General features: G+C 43.3%; 1 protein-coding gene across 14 annotated transcripts in view; it reads left to right on the top strand.

Moving 5' to 3' along the window:
* tjp1a (tight junction protein 1a) overlaps nucleotides 1-13,646 on the top strand; it is a 121,145-nt gene that overhangs the window by 46,009 nt on the left and 61,490 nt on the right. The window contains exon 1 of one of the 14 annotated variants that reach the window (XM_036544148.1): nucleotides 11,711-12,206. The exons of the other annotated variants lie outside the window; for them this stretch is intronic. Within the exon in view, the coding sequence (XP_036400041.1) occupies nucleotides 12,180-12,206 (27 nt within the window). The 5' untranslated portion in view covers nucleotides 11,711-12,179. Of the gene's footprint in view, nucleotides 1-11,710; nucleotides 12,207-13,646 lie in introns of those variants that run through there. 14 annotated transcript variants of the gene reach the window in all.

Raw genomic sequence — 13,646 nt, forward strand, 5'->3', positions numbered from 1 at the left:
ATATGGTGATGATGATAATGATGACTGGATCCTGTTAACACTGTGTCCCAATGCACATGCTCTCCACATTCTCTCTCTGTGAAAACCCTATTGTGATAGGCTGTCTCCTTTTTCTTTGGACTTGGAATTCCGCTTGGTTGGATTTCAGCTGTTCGTGAGAGGTTTGGGAATACTGGTATTAAGCAGGGACAGAAACGGATAATCATTCATGGCAGCATTCAACCATGAGGTCCCTCATCATTTCAAATACTTGCCGATTTTCAAACAATGAAGAAAAATCCAGAACTGAGTTATTTCTCATTAGCGTTTATGAAGGAGAGCCTGAAAACACTGCAAAAAATAGCAGGTGCTTCATAGACACTATTCGTTTTTCCTACCTGAAAAGGTAAGTGAGTGATCTCTTTGCAGGGAGCCTGTGGAGGTGGCTGAGCTATGTGGTGGTGCTCAGCTACACACAGGGAGCAAAGGCAACACTGACAAATATGGTGTCAGCAGAGACAGAGCCTCAAGACCTGACATGCCATAGGTGTGAAATCTTTCGCCATGAGACAGACACAGGTGCGATCGAGGTGCTTGAAAGTAAACGTGTTCGCGTCTCGCCGCTGAAATGCGTCGAACATTGCGCTTGACACATAATTACATTTTTTTTTGTCAAAGAGCGGCGATGCGCAGATAGAGGCGCAGAGCGCGGATAAGGGATTTCATAGCAGGGCGTTATCGAAATGGGATCAGGAGCGTGCGGCGACTCGCGGGCGGGGGGGAACGCAGGGAAGCAGCGCGGCCCTGACCGAGGAGCGCACTCCAGCTGCAGTCAGAGAGGCCTCCTCAATCTCCCACCCCCTCATCCCTCTGTGCGCAACACTGTTCCCCCGTGTAGCTCCGTTCCTATTCAGGAGCTAACCCCGCTCCCGCTTTCAAGATAAGAGGCTCACTGAGGTCTGGATTCTGCGTTTGTGTGTGTGTGTGTGTGTGTGTGTATGTGTATGTGTATGTGTGTGTGTGTATGTGTGTGTGCGCATGTGTGTGTAAGCATGTTATGCTCAGGTAGGTAGGCAGCTCTGGACTGTACTGCTGGTCTTTGTCCTGTATACTTCATGTCCTGGGCAGTAGGTGTAATGTTAGGACATCTGTAGAACACTGTCCCATTTTGCCATACCCCCATATTATTTGTATAAACAGAGGAACACCCCCCCCCCCCCCAGTTTCCCCTCATACACCCCTATTCTTCCAAGAGCTGGACCTACCTGCACTCAGAGTGAATCTTCTCGTACCTTCTCCTGTCTCACATCAGTTACTGATTTCCTCATCTCTACCCTTTAATGAGTTGAGCCATATTGTGCAGCGGATATCTACTGCAGTGGATTAACTCAGAACCACTTAGGTACAATGCATGCATTTTCTTTCACATGCCATGTAGATTATCCTGCCGTGCTTTACATTAGCGCTGGAAAAGCGATCATTACGTGCTCCGTGTTGTCATATTCTGCCACTGTACTGCGGGCTGCCAGGCCTGCACTCCTTTTATAGCAGGCATTTCAAATGCTTTTTCCAAAGGATTTAAGATCTGCTTTTTGTCAAGCTTCGGCCGAGCGCTGTAACAGAAAAGGTATATGAATGGCCTTGCGTACGGTAGCACTTTGTTAGGATGTTAAGAGTGGGTTTAGCTTCCTTCCAGTGTGTAGTTGATAAGTATGAGGGTTCTTGTTGGTGTGATTTACAGTACATCCACACTTACTTTACAGCGCTTTCTCAGCTCTGGGAGAGATATAGGCCAGCATTTCAGCTGCAGTTGTTACTGTTTGTAAGGGAAGTACCCTCCCCAAGGAGAGCGAAAAAACAAGCCCTTTTCCCACAAGAATTCTCCCGATTACTGAGATACTTTTCAGCGCCTTTCAGGAAATAACAGGGGGGTGTTTTTTCTTCTTCTTCTCTTTTTTTTATGTAAGAGCCGCAGAAAGCGTTTCCAAAAAACATCCCCAGTAAAGAATTGGTATTTCCTGCTTCAGCACTCTGCAGAGAAATTCTGCTGAACCCGCAGCGCTGCGTGGCTCTGACGAGGCGCAGTCGCAGGTGATGCACAGGCAGGGCTCTGAGGCGACCCACGCTGAGACAGATGTCGGGGGGGGGGGGAGTGCGTCCTGGCCCCGCACCCGCTCTGATCTCCCGTGCCTGGGAATGGCAGGGCTCATCCTCCTCAGCCAGCTCACTGCTAAAACAGTCCATCACTGCGCCCCCCCCCCCCCCCCCCCCCCCCCCCCCCCCCCGTCTCTCCGCCCATCCCACACAAGCAAATGCTGAGAGCAGCTGCTTTAACCGCAGCCGAGATGCTGCCGACAGTTAGCATTGTGCCTTTACATGTGAGAATGTACAAGCCACAGTGTGCAAGGCTGTAGTTATGCACACCATGTGTCTCCATGCTAAAGCACTTTCAGTCCCTGTTCTCAACCCAAACTCCTAAATTTCCCAGTGTGCTCAGTGCAGTCTCAAACTGTTTTCACCTCAGCCCTGAATTTGGGGGCATTATTGCATCCCATAGGAAATAGTTCTGCCAGGCGAAGGACTGGAATAGTTAAAGAACCATGCAATCTGCTCCGCCGTTCCACCCTGTGGAGGATAAACACAGGAATTACAAAGGCCATAAACACAATGTAATGACCGTGCTATTTTTATTGCAGCAACCGAGTGAAAATGCCCACAATGACAAAGACAATGGCCCAGGCAAAGACATTTAGGTCTGCTAATGTCACTTTTGAAATATCCTATACATGGAAAGGTCACATTGTGTCTCACATGGTATTTATTGCTTTTTCCGTCTTTCCTTGTTGCTATTCAGTAAAAGGCATTCAGGGTTTACAAGCCATTGTTTCTACTTTAATGCACTGTTTGTTAGAAAAACAATGGGCTTGTGCTTTTGCACTCAAATATAGTAAGCAAGTTTGTTGCTATTTAACAATGGGAACATCAGCTTAGCTCTTGATCAATGCACATGTTATTTTTATATAAAATATAATTCAATCACATGTTTCATACCATAACTCACATTTAGTTAAAATGTAATGCTGTATTTTTTGAGGATCGATCCATTTGCATGGGTATTTTTGACCATGCTCATTTCGTTTGAAACACTGGGTTAAACAGCTCATCTACCACAGGAACGAGGAGCCAGCCCCGGTTTGTCAGCCCATCTGCAGGTTTGCAGTTTGTGGTCGGAAAAAAAAACCTGCTCTGTAAAACACGCAGATTGGAGAACAGAAAAAGGGAAGACAATTACTTCACTGACAAATACATCCTCGTGGCATTTTCATTTTATTAGAGAGAAAAGTGGCCTTTCATGTAGCTCTGACAACAGCAGCTATGTTCCAGGCACTCAGCTGTATCTAAAAATGTATCACTTCTCCATTAATGGAAAGGGAATGTAATCAATGCCAGTACCAATCACCAGTGAGGGAGAGCATGAGCCACTTGTCAGGTCATTAGGAGCTTTAATCAGATCCATTGAGTTAGGCGCGCAGCAAATTATGACCAACAAATCAAAGCGTTATTCCTTCATGTCGCCTGACATTTTTGCCATGACAGTATGGCTGTGGCTTTTTAAAATTTTTCATCTCTTTTTCTCACATAATTCCTTTATCTGTAGAAACACAGTCTCATTTTCAAACACACGCAAGATTACCTGCACACAAGCACATGGACACACACATATACACACACATGCTTATACTCACGCGCACACACACACACACACACAGTCCTAGTTCCGTTTACAGAGTTACAGAGCAGAGGTAATGAAAAAGGTATTTTACAGCTGCATGGTAGTAGTTCAGGAGATGAAAAAAGACTTATGATCTCATGGCATTAATGTGATTGAAACAATGTAGTAGCAGCAGTGATGTATGTGTGTGTGTGTGTGCGTGTGTGTACGTGCATGCAGGTGTATGTGTGCTTGCTTACATATGCATGCTTGTATGTGTGTGTCTGTGTATGTGTGTATGTTCATGCGTGTGCACGAGGGTGGTTGTTTACTTCGGCGGTCTGTGATTGATGTCACCGCTCTGGCATAGGTGTTATGGGAAGTGAGCATTGCTTTGCGCTGGGGTCAACACAATGTAATTGCGAAGCTTTGTTAAGCTGTCTGTTTATTTTTATACCTGCATAAACCCTGAAATGATTTTCCAGGGCTTTACTCCACAGCCTCTCTAATCAAATTGAGTGAGGCCCGGGATTGGCCGTTCGATTGCAGACTAAACACTTTTTCATCCACGCAGTGCCCCCCCACCCCTCTCCACGGTGCAGCACTCCAGCACGGCGCTCCGCCATAAACAATGGCTTAATTATTTCGCTGCCGCGGGTTGATTGATGACAAATCCATGCAATCGTATGGATTGGCGGAGCCACATAACGAGAGCCATTGACAGGTTTATTGAAAGGACAAGTTTAGAGGAGCCCGTCTAAATCAAAGATGGAGGCATGAGCCGAGAGCGGGACACGGAAAGCGCCCGTCCTCTGCCTCTCTCTCACCCTCCCTCCCCTCATAACTCCTAATGCGTGCTTGATTGGCTGTGTGTGGGCCTGTATAATTTTATTATTCTTTTTTCTTCTACTTTGAAAATATGTATTATACACGTACAGTGCAGACTGTAAACAGATATATTTGCTTGAATGACTGTGAATACTTTAAGAAACGGATAAATAAATGCAGAGAGTTGGAATAATGCCGAGAATAGAGATTTTATAATAGCGCTGAAAAACAAACATCCCATTCAAGTGAAGGAAAGCAAAGTGGGTCTGACAACGCCAGGCCAGCTGAGACGAGATGTCCTAGTGATGGCTCCCCACTTCTACTTCTTTGCCTGGAACTACTTCTGTGGTGACTCCTCTGTACTTTCAGTTAAACACTAAGGGTGGATTGTCTTTCCTAAATTAAATTCAGCTCTGTGGATACATTGCTATGTGACTGGGAGATGTTCACATTGCAAGTCCCCCTGTTAGGTTAGTTCTTAACGGTACAATGAAAGATGAGAGCTGAAATCAAGATCATTTTAATTCAGCATTTTCTGGTTCTTTGTAACACAATACTAAGTACGTAACATTCATTGTTCTATAATGTGCTTATTGTCAGAGGCTGGGAGCGGGTGCAAACGTGAGGTAGAATCTCTCAGGCTGGGCACCTAACCCTGAAAGTCAAGGTTTAAAAGTCACAGCATTCGTTTAAATGGGAATTTCCTTTGTGTATAGATTTACAGTTATCTGTGTGTATTGGCCATAAGATGAGTGCACACCTGAGTTCTGAAATGCCAACAAGGAAAATCAATCCTGCCCACTAGGGCACCACTTTTAAAGTGAATCTCCATTACGTAAGGGAATTAGACCATTGATCTTCGGTGTTTTTTTATAACAGCAGTAATTACGGGCCTTGTTGCGCACGCTTCTTTTTAAGATCAACGTTAAGAATGTGCTCCACCCTTAATGTAGTCATATGAGACACATTTCTTCAGAAAGGTTTCAAAGGAACTTGTCCGTGTGATATTATTAATGCAGGCTGGTATGCAGGGAATGCTTGAACGAAATTAATACGTGTGCACTGAGCAGTAAAGCGTTTTGGCTCTTTAAGGGATGGCTCACTGCTCATCAGTCATAGGAATGGCACCGATGAAAGCCATTTTGTAAAGTTACTTTGAGGTTCGTTCTTCAAGGAGACGAACCAAAATTGGGTTAAGTACAAAGCAGAGATGAAAAATGACCATTACACCAATCCTATTTTCCAGCTTTTCCACTCTTCCTGCTCTTCCTAAGACAGAGAGAGGGCATTTTCACACCTGAACTATTTACACCTGCCCTTAAGGAGGGGGTAGAAGAATGCCCTTCAGAGACCTAGCCCTAATGAAGACCAAAAGCAGGGAATGATGAAGAGGTGTCATTTTCCCCGTTCCACTGCAGGCGTGCACACAGATCCGCTCTGAACCTATAGAATGTGATTTTGTTCCATGAATATCCTACTCTTGGAGCTGGGCAGTTCCAATCTGTAGTGCTGATGGGGGGAGTTTGTACTATAGGAAGAGGAATCACCAGACTAAAGATAGGAAATATACAGTGTATAGGCTACATAAATTATTTTTGAATACAAGGATAGGACATGTCACGGTGATGGAACAGGCCCTTGAGTTTGGCGAGTGAGTGGCGGCGCATCACGGCATGATTATTCATTGATAAATTTTTATCATTTCCCATTCAAAGGTGAAGTTGGATGTGTGTGTGTGTGTGTGTGTGTGTGTGTGTGTGTGTGTGTGTGTGTGTGTGTGTGTGTGTGTGTGCGTGCATGTGTGTGTGTGTGCGTGTACGCGTGTATTTATGTGTCCATGCTCTGATAGCTCTAGGCCCAAATGGATGATCTTTTAAAGCACTCATTGTTTGCCCGACTCCCACTCTTGACCTTCATTAGATTGTGGTTAGAAATAGAAACAGATTGCTGTGCCCTGAGAGAGCTGTAATGAAGACCAGCATTCCTGGAATGGATAAACCAATGGGGAAACCAGATAAGACACGCAAACTTTTGGGAATTAAGCACAAATGAAGATTGGCAAAGTTAGTCTGAAACTGGCTTTCCGTTCACTGGTCGCTGGTTGGGGTTTCATTACAGTGTGTGCCTGGAGCTGATTTTTTCCTCCTTTTTCTTCTTTGGTTTTCTCATCAGGGAATATAAACCCTGCTTTACTGTAATGCTGCCACCCCACTGTCTGTGAGACTCTAAAGTAAACAATACCATTAATAAAAAATGTCTGTTAATGTCATGGGGGGAAACGCAACCTTCTCTTTCGTGCTGAGATATGTGTTTGTGTATTTCCCAACTCTTCCCCAGTTCTGCATCAATTTTTAATGCAATGTAATGAATTTATGTTGGTGTGGTAATTGATAACAGCAGTAGGACAGGTGAACTGAAAATTTTGTATTTTTCAAGGATTTGGCTTCTTAAAAAACATATTTTTGGAAATATCTTTGGGGCTTTCATGGATTTCAAGGATAGATGTGAGCAGAGAAACCTCTTCATAACTTATCAAAGACTGGTATTGGCAGTGACTTTACCCAGATTTGAAAGTTTAACACAGAGCTGTTAGTTCAACAGGCAGGGGTGTCGATTTGGCCTGTGGTACTGTTTATGGTTCGCTTTCTTTATTTTTACTCCAGTTTCAGACCAAACCTGATTTATCAGTGACACCTCATTGAAAATGTGTACAAAAAAAAATCTGATGAGTAAGGTGAAAAATAAACATTACACAGCCATTGCAGTGCCAGTAATTTGTGTCATTCATAGTGTTCTCGGTAATTTACCTCCTCATCTTACTTGGATGCAAACGCGTCTCACGCACACACACACACACACACACACACACACACGCACGCGCATGTTGTCTTGTGCCAGTTCTCTGGGGTCGCGCTTTCCGTGTGCTCACTCTTCCAGCAGCGCACCTGAGCTCCTGGGTTGGTCTGCTGCTCCCGGCATCCGGTGACGGCAGCGAGGGCAGTCATGCGAGGCAAAGCTGCTTTTGATCACATTTTAGTGTCACAAACTCTCCCCTCCTTCCGTCAGGAGGAGCCGCCGGGGTCGGCCAAAGCCGTCTGCAATATGGGGAAATGTTCCCTTCCAGCGAGTGAATGTTTCAGCGTTTGAGCTTTTCGGTTTTCAGTAGCCGTGTAGTCATTTTCTCGTTGTTTCGTTTTTTTTTCTGGAACAGGCCCATATTGAAGTTTCAGTCATTATTGTTTCCTTTCCACATTAACATGTGCAAAAGAATGAATAACTCCTGTAGGGAATGTGGTGTATCTGCCAGTCTGTTCTGTTTTGCAGATCAAATCAAACTGACAGTTCAGTCAGGGTGACGTTTTTGAAGATTCAATGACACATGACAGTTCCAGGTGCATTTTTTACTATTCACAGACTATTGAACCCAAAAATCAACTTGTCATAGATTAATAACTTAGATAAGAAAATTACCATATGGAGAAGACATCTGCCATTCTGTTCTTATTGAGAGACATTGAATGGGAGCTTCAAACAGCAAAGGTCTGAATCACTCTGAAGACAAAACTGTGTTAGGCAATAGGACACTTTGATAGAGAATACAGCACATGTATACACGCAAGGATATCGAATAAATATCCTTCCCATCCTCCCCAAATGAAGGCAGGATGCCGCGCCCTCAAACTGTTCCATATAATGCCCCCGCACCAGAGATCACAAGCCAAGTATATGGACCATATTTTGTCCTAAGCTCTTTCAGTAACTGGACGAATTGTAACAGCAGCAGTTCTATTCCTTTCCTGCTGGGTGACAGAATGTTCAAGGGACAAGAGAAAAATGTCGGATTCACTTGTTGGATTGTGTGTGGTCCTGGAATCCTCCATGGATTGCTCTTCTTCTCTTCCAACATTTTATTCCTTCTCTTCCTTCACTTCATAGTGTATTGCACAGAGAGTAGTTAAAAGAGAGAATTTGTCCTCCCATGTTGGGTTTAGGGCTCTAAAGCGTGCACCTGTTAAAAAGTCTGAGCCTGTCTCTCTCCACCACATGAGACCTGACACTGCCCCTCATTCATCTTTCACCCTTCCCCAAGGCCAGGCTGTCAGATTGCATTGTGTTTTAGCTGTGTGTAATTATGTCCTCACTACAAACTGAAGGGTGCCCAAAGAAATGGCACCTCTGGCCCCAGCTAGCTGCATTCTGGGATGACGGGAGCAGATCATCACAAGCTAAAGAGCTGGTTGAATGCAAGGGCATGCTGTATTAAAATGGTTTCTTGGACAGTACAAACTGATTGGATACGAAGTAATCACTGACACGGAACCAATTAGCTCCTGTCATTCATTATAACGATAATCATTCATCATGATCATCATATCACCATGCTTTATATGATCCTTAATATCTGTGAGAAGGGCAAGTATAAGAAGTGCTAAAATATGTCTTAAATTGTTAAAAATACAATAAATGTTATTGTATACAATAAAATATAGTAAATATATATTTAAATAACATCTGATAACAAATTATATGTCATATTTAGGTGTCATTCAGTGCCAATGCTAGTATGACATACTCTTTGCTGTAATAGCTGTTTAATGATTGATGCAGAGAATTACCTAATGTTAACCTATTACTGGGGCCTTCCCTGTTTGAGGTATCAGAGCAGAACTTGGTGGCTACTCATCAGTAATGCACTGGATAGGTCCTGCTCAAACTCTGCATGTGTTTGCCTTGCCAAATTAAATACAGTGCACCCAATTACACAAAAATAAACACCTCCTCTAGAAGTGTAATTATTGATTAGTGAATGTTTTATATCATTTCATGTAATTCTACTCTCAATTTGTGCTGGTTGTTGACTGTCCCTCTCACAAGTGAATGGATATATATTTCATCTTTTTAGTTAATGACCCTGGTAAGTTTACTAGCGAGTAGACTGCTTTGGGGAGAGGGAGTGATCTTTCTTTGTATCCACTGTTAGAGGAAGCACTGTGGTCACTTGCACTGTACCTCTCTGACCCTTTATCTGGCGCTCCTGTTGCACTTATGGGCTGGTTTACTTTATGCGGGGAGCCGTACTGCAGCCCTCATTGTCTGGTCGAAAACAGCCTGCGCTGAGATCTGCGGCTGTGGTGTAGCACATCCTGTGGGCGGGGGTCCGGAAAGCCATAGGAATTGATCTGTGTAACAGCAGCACGTTGTGAGGTTTCCTGTGAGGTTGGTTATTAACCAAAACCAAAACCAAAGTTAGGGATTACACTCAGTTGAAGTTATGTTTTCAGTCATGGGGACACGGTCGGGACACGAGTAATGCCTTTTGTTTTGAATAGTTTCAGTTCATGCATGTGTGGAATGTGCAAAGTGGTTTACAGCTGTTGTCATCGGCTTTTTATTGAGTTGAGTCACTTGCCACTCCTTGACATTCGACAGCTACACAAACTACTGGTTCTCTGAAATGAGTTTCTGTTACGAGAAGTGCTTGTTTGTTGACTCACTCCATGGTTTACTTAAGATAAATTACAGCAAGGCGATTGTGGAAAGGATAGATGCATTGCAGTATTCCAAACAGTGTGAAGTGCAGTTTCATTACAGGCAGTGACAGGTTATGATCTGTGGTTTTGCGAGTAAGTGACCTCAGATTGACCCATTTGTTTTCTTGATATCATGCCAGTTCTACGAAAGATCCCCCATATGTGTTTATTTTTAGATGGTACCTGCAAAATTATTTAATATAATCTTAGGTTCTGTGAGCGTGATTGTGAAACCAATGTAAAACAGTTGGAATATTTGCAGTGTTCATTGTTAATTCTGTCAATTTGATCATTACATACTAGCATACACAAGAATAGCGTGTGGCACAATACAAAATGTAATGTGTCAAATGAAATACACACTTAAGGGATTTTGATGATTGATCACAGAGTTCATACTGGTGTTCCTACTAAGACAAACAATGAAAAAGGAACAGATTGCTGGTGACCAAAGGATGATAAATCTCAGTTGGTTGCATTTCAAATTTTACCAGAATGTTGTCAACAACAGTTGTAGGCTCAGAACATCTCCCTCCAGTCAGCTGAGCTTTTTCCAGTCATCATTTACATTCAAGTACTTTGAAAAATGTATTGCTTTAAGATCTCCAATGTGATTTCATGTCAGAGTGGAATCATCAGTCAGCTAAATCATGATTTCATTCCATTTATTGTGGCATTATCAGCTAAACTACGTATATAGAGTACAACATGCTTGACAATAACACAACATAAAAAAAGACATTATATGGGCCAAAGTAGCTTCTCATTGGACCAAAACATCAAAAATATGAATATGTGTATAACAGTTCAGTTCTTGTAGAACCTTGAACCTAAAAAATTGAGAGATGATTTAATATACAGGTGACCATTATTCTTTATTACAGCAAAACAGTCTTTAAATACATTATAAACACTAAAATACTGTATATATGAACGCATATACAATAATTGGATACAATAAGTGTACAAACATACACATTCCAATACACAGTGTGAACAATACATTATATACACTAAAAACTCATTGAAATTATGTTAACTATGAAAGTGTGTTAATTGTTTCTTTATTCATTTAACGAATTACAAACCTGTTTCAGTTTTGTTATCATGTTTACTCCATCCCTTTTTAGCATGTGTATGTGTACAGCAGCATTACTTGCCCACAGTAACTGGTACTGCTGTGACTTTGACAGCGGGAGTAAAGTTACATCTCTGCTAAGCAGCTACAGTGGCCATTATTCCGGCATCTCAAATTGCATTTGTGGGCCGCATCCCGGCAGATTTTAGCCCTCTTAACCAAACTCTGATGCCGACCCGTGTGTTTACAGTGCGTGTTCCTGCTGTGAACATGATCGGAAGGAAACCGAATCCTCAACATTTCTCTCCCCAGCTCAGCGTCGCCAGCCACAGCAAGGGGAAAAGCGCTGAAGGCTGTAGCGTTCGTGCCAACGGTTGGCGAACGTGGCGCACGCAGAAATAAAAATATTAACTCGGCTCATCAATTCGACCGATACATCCGTTGTTCATTAAGCACTGAAATTAAAAGGCTTTAGTTGGGACAGCAGCTCGGCATAGCGACTGCCCTGGTTTCCACCCCCTAGCACCCCCACAGAAACGCAATGGATCGTCCCGGTCAGACATGTCACGGTTGTTGCTTGGAGAGAGGGAGAAGCGAGGAGCTGGGAGAGGCAGACGGAGCCTGCCATTGCAGTTTCACCGCTCTGGAGCCGTGGGAGACGCTATTCCCCCTTTCATTCCCGAATTTTCTAACGCACACGGAAGGATAGGAGCGTCAAATACGTTACAGAACAAACCGACGGACTCATCAGATCGGAATAACCCTGAAAATTAACGATAGCTAATGATACTTGGCTGTATTATTGGGAGGAAAAGTAGACTGATAGGCAGTTAGCTAGCTAGCCAGCTAGCTATTGAACTTTGGATTTTTTTTTCTTATTCTTATATTAATTTGTCGACATGTCTGTCGGCGTCCTAAGGAAGTAGAGCTGTACTGCCCGGCAGTGGCAGCTGGGCGAGAGACTGAAGGATTTTTCCATCTGGGCTGAGTGATATTTAGCTAACGTTAGCTTCCACACTAAACTTACTGCACTGGGAGGAAGGGGAACAAAATGTCTGCCAGAGCCGCTTCCAACAAGGTAAGATCAAACTAGTAACAAAGTGCTGAAAAGTGTAATTTCAGCTGTGATTAAGCCGCCCTGCGTGGATATTCACGTAATTACCAGCCTAAGAGCAGTAGAAACGTGTTAGCGAGGTAATGTTAGCTACGTCAAATGCTGGACTAGTTCTGGTTTTGGTTGAGCAGTGACGCTAACTAGCTCACTTGTGGATAACAAGCTAGTCTAGCCAATTTACCAGTTTTAGTGCAAACAAAAATGGATACATAGATGGTAATATGATATACTAATTTTGCTCGAATTAATTTACCATTAACATTTAATGTAAAATCTTATCAGACATTAGCCGGCTATCTCACTTGGAGGTAGTTTAAATTGTTATCAAGGGACTTATCACTAGCCAGTATAGCTGTCTTATTAATGAAAAAATGTTTGGCGTATTGTGCAGTCCGTTTGACGGTTTGGAAGAAAATCGTGGTCCTGAGCCCGTTGTGTCATAGGGATTAATTCAACAACTGTAACGTTATCTTGCTCACTAAATTGTAGATATTAGAGTCCCCCAAGAAAATACCTGTTGATCGGCGTGGGCTACTCCTTACTGAAGTGCGTTAGTCTGTTAAACATGGACAAATAGTTAAAACTTATAATTTAGAAATTTGGCCGGCCGGCCAGCCAGCTGTTCGCTATATAAACTTTTCAGACCTCTAGTTTGTTGTACCTGTAGCTCGTCGTATATCACTTTCCAGACGTCTTACCTAGCAGGACCTTTGTCGTATTTTCATCACATAGGCTGAGAATGTCAGCGGTCAAGCTCAGGAGACTCAAGCAAAACTAGCTGCAGACTATTAGCTAAGTCATACCATTTGATATGGTGCAATGTATACCTCATGGACTAGCTGTAACAAAATATCAGCCTTTATATTTAGATATAGTTAGCTAGCTGGTTGGTTAGGTAACAGGCTAACCACAACTTTTAGTCTCTGCCAGCTGGCAGTATGCATCATGCCTGACAGAGTTAGTGCAGATATCGAGCTGACGGTGGATGTTGAGGGTTGCATGCAGGTCATCATTGAAGATCCTGTTAGTGGAAAAGTATCCACCTAACTGTGCAGTAGCTGTGTAGCTGCATTGTTTTGTTTCGTTGGCCAAATTTGGTACTGTGTCAAGCACGGCACACAAGCTGGACAATGCATGTTGTGTTGCTATCTGGGCCTCGGCAGATTTGCTTCTGAACTGGGTCAGCCGGCTAAATTGCTAGAAATGCATTTTTACAATCCGCCATGTATTTGTGCTGCCTGTCATTCTTAGTCGCACCGATTGCTGTTTATTATTCAGCTCATGTACAGTAGACTATATTCACTCGGTATGAAATCAAGGCGTGTGCTGCAGAACTGTTGAAGTACAGAGAGCTGGGGATCTGGCAAGCCTGCTGTATGGCTGTGCTACTGTATCATGGGCGTC

Source organism: Megalops cyprinoides, chromosome 13 (genome assembly GCF_013368585.1).
Source record: "Megalops cyprinoides isolate fMegCyp1 chromosome 13, fMegCyp1.pri, whole genome shotgun sequence".
NCBI lineage: Eukaryota > Metazoa > Chordata > Actinopteri > Elopiformes > Megalopidae > Megalops > Megalops cyprinoides.